General features: G+C 47.4%; 1 protein-coding gene across 1 annotated transcript; it reads left to right on the top strand.

The window, feature by feature from the left end:
• Window positions 1–7,783: 7,783 nt before the first annotated feature.
• Window positions 7,784–9,425, top strand: cdca9 (cell division cycle associated 9). The gene is made up of 10 exons (XM_077001584.1): window positions 7,784–8,007; window positions 8,094–8,225; window positions 8,315–8,355; window positions 8,436–8,487; window positions 8,559–8,626; window positions 8,714–8,763; window positions 8,880–8,966; window positions 9,039–9,111; window positions 9,174–9,260; window positions 9,329–9,425. Exons 1-10 carry the CDS (start codon window positions 7,860–7,862, stop codon window positions 9,377–9,379), a joined length of 789 nt encoding a protein of 262 aa, XP_076857699.1. The 5' UTR covers window positions 7,784–7,859; the 3' UTR covers window positions 9,380–9,425.
• The last annotated feature ends 294 nt before the right edge of the window (window positions 9,426–9,719 follow it).

Below are 9,719 nucleotides of genomic sequence, written 5' to 3' on the forward strand. Positions count from 1 at the left end.
TACCGCACCTCCCTCGGGTAGAGCTTCCGGCTGATGTACGCCACTGGGTGTCTCTCACCTAGGTCACCTTGCAGGAGCACCGCCCCCAAACCTGTATCGGAAGCATCTGTCTGCAAAACAAATGTCTTTCCAAAGTTAGGACAATACAAAACAGGTTCATTACAAAAGGCGCTCCGAATGTCCTCAAAAGCCTTCTTAGCTGGCTCAGTCCACTGAACATGCACTGGGGAACTTTTCCGGGTCAAGTCTATAAGGGCGGCTGCCCTATCAGCGAAGTTTGGCACAAACCTCCTGTACCAGCCAGCCATGCCTAGAAAAGACCGTACCTGGGTCTTAGTCTGGGGTAAAGGACACTGCTGGATAGCCTCCAACTTCTGCACCTGCGGCCTGACCACTCCACCCCCAATAACATACCCCAGGTACTCCGCCTCCTTCTCAGCGATGGTACACTTAGCCGGGTTGATAGTAAGGCCTGCCCTCTCAATCCTCTTGAAGACTTCACTCAAGTGTTGCAGATGGTCCGCCCAAGACGCACTGTACACGATTACATCATCAAGATAAGCGGCCGCGTACCCCTGCGTACCCTCCAGCACCTGATTCATCAGTCTTTGAAAGGTTGCAGCGGCGCCATGGAGCCCAAACGGCATAACTGAAAACTGGAACAAGCCCCAAGGGGTACGGAACGCAGTGAGTTCTCTGGTCGAGTCACTCAATGGGACTTGCCAGTATCCCTTTGCCAAATCCAATGTTGTCACCCATCTTGCTGAACCAAGGGAATCAATGATATCATCAATTCTAGGAGTAGGATAGGAATCAAACTTTGACACTGAATTTAAATATCTAAAATCAACACAGAACCGAAGACTACCGTCCTTCTTCGGAACTAGGACTATCGGACTACACCACTCACTATGTGATGGTTCTATGATCCCCAGGGCCAGCATCTGGTCAGTTTCCTTCCGCAGCCCGACCAGAAGTCGTTCCGGTATCCTGTAACTCATGCGGCGAGGAGCCGCCCCCTCACACAGGGTAACGTGATGACTGACGAGCTGAGTGTGTCCGGGCTGCTCCTTGAACAGGGTGGGTGTACATAGGTGCCTGATGGCCGCCTGCTGTTCAGGGAAGAGATGGTTAAGGTCAAGGGTGCCCTCTGTTGGTGAAGGTAGGTACTGCTCCTCAACCTCATCCTCTTCCTGCACCCGCCGGATCAGCAGCGCCTCCACACTCATACCTGGCCGTTCCCTCCACTCCTTCAGATGGTTGATGTGCAGCACTCGTCTGGAACGCTTCGAACCCGGCCCACTGACTTCATAAGTAGTCGACCCCAGTTTCCGGGTCACCTCAAAAGGGCCTTGCCATTTGGCTAACAGCTTACTGGTGTCGCTTGGCAACATCACCAGCACTTTGTCCCCGACCTTGAAACTGCGAGCATGAGCCTTGTGGTCGTAGTAGAACTTCTGTCGCTGCTGGGCTTGCTCCAGATTCTGCCGCGCCAATTCGGCCATGTTCTTCAGCCGCTCGCGCATCTGTAACACATACGTGAGGGTGTTCTGCACTGGTGGGTCCTCCTCCCTCATCCAAGTCTCCTTCAACAGTGCCAGAGGGCCCCGCACCTCACGTCCATAAAGCAGCTCGAACGGTGAAAATCCCGTTGAGGCCTGTGGCACCTCGCGATAGGCAAAGAGGAGGTAAGGAAGCCAACTGTCCCAATCCGCGCCTGACTCATCCACAAACTTGCGCAGCATCTGCTTGAGAGTTTGATTGAAACGTTCAGTCAGGCCATCCGTCTGCGGATGATAAGGCGTGGTGCGTAACCTCTTAATACCTAACAACCCATACACCTGCTTGAGGAGTTTTGACATAAAATTTGACCCCTGATCCGTTATTATAGCTTTGGGGAACCCGACGCGCGAGAACAACTGGATCAAACACATGGCAACAGTCCTAGCCTTGACGGCTTTAAGAGCAAACACCTCAGGATATCTTGTAGCATAATCCGTAATCACAAGCATAAACCTATTTCCAGACTTGCTACGCTCAAGGGGGCCTACAACATCCATACCCAACTGCTCAAAGGGAGTACCCACAACCGGAAGCGGTTCTAAGGGGACCTTAGGAGGAGACCTATTAGCAGTCTTCTGACATTCTGGGCACGTCTTACAAAACTCAGCGATGTCTTTTGCCATGTTCGGCCAGTAAAAGTACCGTATGATCCTGCCCACAGTCTTATGTTTGCCCAAATGGCCTGCCCAAGGTATGGAATGGCCCAACTCAAGAACTATCTTTCGAGCCTCCAAGGGGACCACCATCCTAGAACTAGCCCCTTCACTTTTGTACAATACTCCATCCTTAATAACAAAATCCTGCCCTGACACCTCACCCGCATCAACGTTGCCCTGGGCCTGCCGATACAAAAGGCCGATATCAAGGTCTTGCTGCTGCATTAACGCCATACCTTGGGGAATCTCTACCGGTACACCTTCCAAAGCAAGACAAGAATCCTCCTGCTCCCCAACACCTCCAAATTGCAACTTCTCTCGCCTCCTCTGTTTCTTTGACTTTCTGGACTTACCCGGCCGAGCCTCAATGTCTGCATTGAAAAACGGCAAGGCCGAAAGTGGAGCTTCTTCCTCTCTACTCTTAGCCATAGCTCGAGTGACAGCCACGTTACACTCGTTAACACCAGCAACAAGCTGGCACAAAAGCGGAAAATCTTGACCCAAAATCATGGGGTATGGTAAGTTATCCACTATCCCAACCTCCAGCGAAAAAACCTGACCTGACACCTTCACATGCACGCTGGCAGTGGGGTACGCCTTCTCATCTCCATGCACACACTTAAGATTTGTCATTACCGAATAATCATAGAGATGTACCGGAACAACATCTGCCCTGACTAAAGACTGCATACTGCCCGTGTCTGCCAATGCCTCAACCTCCCGCCCATTTAATATTACAGTACGCAAACTAAGAGCTTCTGATTTTAAAGGAGCGCTATCCCTTGATACTGTACATATATTGGACTGGTTGGCAGGATTATTGGGACATTTAGGTTTAATATGCCCTTCCTCCCCACAATGAAAGCACACTGGTACTCTAGGGCTACTAGGTCTAGGTGTAGGGCTAGCCCTAAAAGCAGAGGTAAACTTAGGGGGGCCATTCTTACCACCTACAGACGTGCTGTTGCTAATGCCGGCTTTTAGCAGCGTGCTGTTCTTTGGTGGCGGGAACTGATGGCGGGGTCTGCCAGGGTCTTTGCTTACTCTCCATTGGGCATAGGTCCATGGCTCATTCTTTCGTCGGGCTGCTACAAAGACATCTGCCAAGGACGCAGCCTCTAACGCTGACTTGGGGTCGCGTTCCTTAATCCACACCTGGAGGTCTGGTGACAGCAAGCGAAAGAACTGTTCCATGACGATCATTTCCCCGATCTCCTCCTTGGTTCTCTTCTGCGGCTGGACCCACCTCTGATAAAGGTCCCGCAGGCGGACATACAACTCCCTAGGTGATTCTTCTCCTTTTACCTCGGTGTTCCTGAAGCTAAGCCGATAAGTCTCCCTATTAATGTTGAACTTGGCCATTATGGCGTCCTTCATTTTCTCATAATCCAGGGCTTCAGCGCTGTCCATGGCAACATACGCTGCCCTAGCTTTGCCCGTCAGGAGGGGCGCTAACCTGACTGCCCAGTCCACGGTCGGCCACTGACACGCTACCGCTACTCTTTCAAAGATAACTAAAAAATGTTCGATGTCATCATGCTCACCTAAGCACTGCAACTTAGGTTCTCTCTCTAAAACTGTCCGCCCCTGGTTGTTCGGACGGGGTGGCGCAACTGAAGCTGGACGAGATGGCACCGCAGACAGCGAGGGAGCCGCCGGATCGGCACTAGCGCCACTTATGGGTATAGTGATGACAGGGTCTGGTTCAGGAGTTGTTCGGGTATGGACCTCTCTTTGCAGCATATTGAACTGGTGTTGTATGGACTTCCATCGACCCTCCTGTCGTACCGCTTCTTGCTCAAGCTGGTCCTCACGTGCCTCCTGCCTTGCCATCAGTGCACGAAACATATCACGAAGCTCCTGCATTGACAAGTCTTCAGCCACCTCAGCTAATTCCGGGTCAGCACCACTATCATCCTCCCCACCGGTGGCGCCTTCTAATTGGTTGGCTCGGCTAGATTGATTAGCGCTGCATTTCTTGGGACCCATCTCATGCACTTTGAGAAGCCACAGCAATCCAGGGTAGTGAAAAAGACAAAATGAACTAACAAAAAAAAACTGCTACCCTCTATAGCCTTGATCCCACTTCTGACACCAGCTGTGAAGGATTGGACGAGCACTTGCAAAAAATGCAAAGTGGATCAGGCCAAGATAGCAGAGGGAGCACAAAGCCCAAGCAAAAATTCTCTTTTTCTCTTCTTTTTATTATTTTTCTTTAGAAAGTGAATATTTGTGCAAATAATTACTCAAAAATAATAATAACAATAATCAAGCATCAACATCTCAAAAGAAACACACTATTCAAAAATCTCAACTTGCTGAGTCTCTCTCCAAGAGTCAGAAACCACTATGGCAGCAGAATTCAAAAAGAGGGGCGCTCCCTATACAAGATCAAATGCTTTCCCCCTACATAGGACTCAGACTACACATATAAAGAAGGTGGCCAGCACCATTCCTACACAATAGGGGAACACTTAACATTCACCTGACCAAACATACATTAGACATACTCTGATACATCAGTAAAACATTACACACAATTTACAACACAATTTACATGAATGAAAATCCAAATCTAACATTGCAGCCAACATTTAAGAAACGACCATTCAACCACAACCCATCTCCATCAACCCCCTGACATTTCGGCAAGCTGAACTGGACCGTTTCCGGCCGGAACAAATAAACAGGCCTTTGTTCCTCGCCGACCCCTTTTTGCCGCCCGCAAGTCCGTCGCCCCTGAAGAACAATCAGTGGTATGAACTCTCGTTATTTTCTCTTTTTGTACTTAAAAGAAACACCAATAACTTTGTAAGCACAATAAAAGACAAGCATTGGAAACAATTTGTCTAGCGTCCTCTTTTCATTTTAAATATTTCGTTCGTTCTGCCGCAGTCCATAGCGGGACAAAAGTCTCTCGGTTGCCGATTAGCTCATAGCGTTTCTGGGCAGCACTTTCATCCAGCGCCTTTGGGGAACTGAACGCCAACGTCAGCATGTGAGCAAACGTATGAGCATGTGCGTATACGTGTGTGTGTGTGTGTGTGTGTGTGTGTGAAATAAAAGGAAAAAGATGGAGGAAATGTGCGGTCCATCCACGACCGTCACACTCATGAAGGAGATCACTGAGTTCTCTCAGCTTCACTGGATCCTTGTTAGTGACCCTTGGGAAGTTTGTGAGCCTGTCAAAGAGTGACTTCTCTATAATCTCCGGAGAACCGAAACATTGTTCCAGGCGTTCCCAAGCCTTGATTAATCCAGCAGAAGGGTTACCTACATGCACGGCTCTCATTCTTCTGACATGCTGTGCTGACTCTTGTCCTAACCACTTAATTAGGAGGTCCAGTTCTTCACTGGCACTGAGGTGTAGTCCAGCGATAGCGTTGGTGAATGATGATCTCCATGCCCAATAGTTCTCAGGAGAATCATCAAACCGTGAGAGGCCTGAGGTAATCAGATCTCTGCGTGCCAAGTATCTAGCTACATCACTAACACCTGAACTGCCATCTACTGGCTGTTGTGAAACGCCACAGAGAGGTGAGAACTGTGCTGCACCAGCTGTAGGTTGCCATGGAGATGTGTGATGAGGCATAGGCTTGGTGGGTTGCGGTGTTGGTCTATAAAGTTTGGGCATTTTAGAAAAATTGGCTTCAACTGTGAACTCAGTAAGGCGCTGTCTAAGAGGAGACTCAGATTTCAGCACGTGAATTATTGGTGATGTGGGTTGTGCATGTGGCTTAACATCCTCTGTTAATTGTAACTGGACATACTGACGTGTTCTCTCTTCCGCTTCTTGCTGGAGCGATTTATCTGCAACCACTTCAGACTCCTCTGCCGCTTCAAGCGCACTAACTTCAGCTAAGGCAGCCGCCACCTCCCTTTCATGTCTGAGTGCGTTTAATCTAGCTTCAATTTGTGCTTTCTCAATCAGAATGTCTGACTCCTTCTTAGCGAATTCGGCTTCTGCGCGGGCTGTCTCTACTCTAGCATAAGCTGCAGCTACGGCTCTGCTGGCTGACGATTTGCCGGACAAAGATTTACTGGAAGACGCACGAGCAACTGACCTGGTTTCCACGGTAGAGGAATGTGTTGTTTTTCCATCCATCATTCAGATAAGCTGCAAACCAGGTGTGAGTAGTGGTAATGATGATGAGAAGTAGGATAACAATTGAAGATTACTTTCCTTGAATAGTTCCGCCCGCCGCGCTGGATGCTTTTTTACTGTTCTGTCCTCGTCAGGCGCCCATTCACTTGACTAGACAGACAGCTAACGATGGAAAGAATTTTTGAGGCAGAAGCGAGTTTTGAACGTTTACTTCAATCTTCAGATACATAGAATTCTTCCTTCACTCTCGTAAAACTAAACAAACAAACAGAAATGTACATAGAAGTGTGTTCGCTGCATCTTCTTACATACATTTTCAGTAGCATACGAATTACATACAGAAACGAACATACTAGTTAGCTCTACATGACTTGCCGAAAATCGTCAGGCATTCTATCTATACACAAACAATATAGACTCATAAAGGCATGAATTGGTCATTTTACATAAAACTATAAACAATATCCACTTACAAGCAAAGCCTTCTCAAGGGCAAGAACGGCTTATAAGGATGAGCACCTCTTCACTTTGTGATGGTTTAAATTAACTGAAAAAAAACGAACTTCTTCTCGAGCTAGAAATGACATCACAGAAAGTTCCATCAGTTGAAGGTAGGCTTAATAATGGATTTTTTACTAGAAGACACCAGGGTGGCGTCAGAACCCCAAACATTTCCATGTCATGACAAGCACACTCTGGAACATTACATACTGCACTACTGAAAGCACTTCAAACCATGGTGTCCTTTTATTTATTCGTTTGTTTATTTGTTTTATTTATTATATTTTATTTTTTACACATTAAGTGTAGTAGCAGTCTGCAGTTTGGAACGTGGCCAGAGAGTAATGTAACTTTACGTTTCAGAGAGCTTGCTGACAAGCGTTAATATAAACGTTAGCTAACCCAAACCCTCCTAGTCTGTTACCATAACAGCCCATTACAATAAAGCTATTTTATTGTCATATATATGGTCATATGGTTGGATATTCATTGCTCTCATCACAGACCTCGCGGGCGCAAACTACCCGCCGCTGCAGCGAGGCGAGAGCTCGGGTCAGTGACGCTATGAGTGCGGGATATTTCTGAACATCTCAACACAAGCCTTAAGAAAGCGAAAGACCCAGAGAGCGCCTGACAAGTTGCTAACTACAAACACAGCGCGTGAATTGTGAACGCTGCCAAAACGCACTTTTAGAAAAAAAAGTTTTTAAATAGTTTCCGCTTTTTCTGTGGTTTAATTTTTGGGTGGCCAACTGTGCCATTGAAATTGCCGATTTCGGAAGTGCTCTGTTTGCTTATTAAGTCAATATGATAATTAAAATATATACATATAATCTCCCGACCCCCCCCCCCCCCACCTCGTCGGATCTACACGCTTCACGCAGGTCACCATTTTCAACTTCAAAACGGCGAATTTCGCCGAAAGGTGACAGATTATCATGCCTGTTGTGTGTTTCTCGGTCTGGCGCTATCTCACATGATCTCAGGTGAGATGGCGTCGCACCTGTGGCCGATTACGCGGATCAGCTCTACAAATGGCGTGTGAGTGCGGCGGCGTGTGCACGATGGCTGAACGCAAAACGTGGAAAGCGAGTCGAAATTCTAACGGTAACCCGGACCCCCACCAAGGAGAGAAGCTTAAGAAAAGAAAAGAGCTGTTCATACAGCAGTTTGAGAAAGAAGGTTAGACTTCCAGTGTCTCGTTTTAATAGACTTTTCTTCTTGCGTGATGGATTTGGTAAAAAAAATGTCTGCCTTATCTTGAGCAGCCCAGGAGCGGATGAATGAAATGGAGGCCAAATTGGATAAGCTGCTTGCGACACTTGACAGGGCGTTCAAAATAGAGATGATGAAACTACCTCAGTCACTCCATACTACGCTGATTAAAGACCTAATGATCGGTAGGTCCCCCATAGATTCTAGTGGGTGGTCGTTGTTTTTTGTTTGTTTCTCCTTTCTCCCTGTTGAGTGATCTCGGCCTGGTTTTCAGCCCATGAAACCTCTGTCGGCGAAGTCACGATGGCAATCGCGGTAAGTTTGGTGAAGTTGCTGCCACCCCGCGTTTAATTTAAGGACTTGCATATGTTTTACCGAAATGGCTATTGTTGCAGTCTGCGTCTCCGGAGATCAGCAAGCCTCTGAGCCGGAAGCCGACTAAAAAAGGTAAACGCCGTGAGCTTTCAACTACCATGGTCAGAAGAGTAGCTGAAGTTTCATTGTACCTGCTCACTCAGGTAAGGCGAGTAACACCGCAGCTCAAGAGCCCTTAATCGGTCTGATCAAGACGGATGAGCCCTCCAAGGTAGTGTGTGCGTGCACGTATGTATGTACGTATACGTGTGTTCCATCCTACCTATGGTATGACTTAAATGCTCAGTCTTGTTTACAGAGACAAACCAAGACGAAAATGCACGTTAGTAACAGCACAGGAAACCTGAGGTAGGCCTAAGACAACTGCAGACTGTCCTGTTTACTTGGAATGGGCTGGTAAGAAACTGGCCCGTCAGGGTTGGTGCTTACACCTTTAAGACCTTTTAGTATGTTTTTCTTGACAGATGTGCTTCAAGTATTGGGGCAAAAAGAGGCCGTAGTCGCATTGCGAAGCTTAGTGATCAAGGGCATCTGGTCGGTGTGAAGATGAGGTACATATTCTCGGCCACACGTTCCGGTGTAAGGAAGTCGATATTTCAGGTTTCTTGTACGATTTGTTGCAGAGAAACAAATCGCTCTCTTAGTGACGACCTTTCCGGGACTGCGATTGCTACGATTACAACATCCCATGGAGAGGTAAGAAAAGCTCTGAGGTTCTCTGGAGTGTCTGGTCCAGCGTGACTCTGTTCCTCTGGCAGACGCTGCTGCTTTCAGAGGAAACCAAAGATGATGTCAGACTTGAACTTCTGGATGACATGGCACTGTGCCAGATGCAGAAGATCAAGGTTGGTATAATGGGTGATGTACATGTAAATGTTTGTGCCAAAGATGACCTCTGACCTTTGGGTTTCAGGAGCTGATGGAGTACCTGTGTAACAAAGTGAGGCTGAACAACACCCAGTGATGAAGCTCATGTAGTGATTTTAATAATAAAGATTTAATGTCCCTTATTTGATCACATTTGCTGGACTTTTGTATTTCTGTAGAAACATAGTTGAAGTAATGAAGTACAACACAGCAGAGGGGCTGTGAAGACCATGGTTGGATGCATACTGACCAATCGCGTACTTGAATAACGTACTGCTTTGACGGTTGGGAAGAACGTACTGCACCGAAATCTAGTACGTACTGCTTAAGTACGCAATTTCGGACGCAACTCATGTCTCATCTGTTATTCAGATGGGGATTCACATACTGTCCCTCAAACACACCAGAATGCAGATGGTAAAGAACCTGTTGTGTGG

This window comes from Brachyhypopomus gauderio, chromosome 1 (genome assembly GCF_052324685.1).
Source record: "Brachyhypopomus gauderio isolate BG-103 chromosome 1, BGAUD_0.2, whole genome shotgun sequence".
Taxonomy (NCBI): Eukaryota; Metazoa; Chordata; class Actinopteri; order Gymnotiformes; family Hypopomidae; genus Brachyhypopomus; species Brachyhypopomus gauderio.

What these genes read in the sequence shown, in the direction of transcription:
- cdca9 (XM_077001584.1), top strand. Translation starts at nt 7,860, where the DNA reads ATGGCGTGTGAGTGCGGCGGCGTGTGCACGATGGCTGAACGCAAAACG. An exon ending in GATTAAAGACCTAATGATCG is followed by an intron (nt 8,226 to 8,314) that starts GTAGGTCCCCCA and finishes CCTGGTTTTCAG; the next exon opens with CCCATGAAACCTCTGTCGGC. An exon ending in AGACGGATGAGCCCTCCAAG is followed by an intron (nt 8,627 to 8,713) that starts GTAGTGTGTGCG and finishes TCTTGTTTACAG; the next exon opens with AGACAAACCAAGACGAAAAT.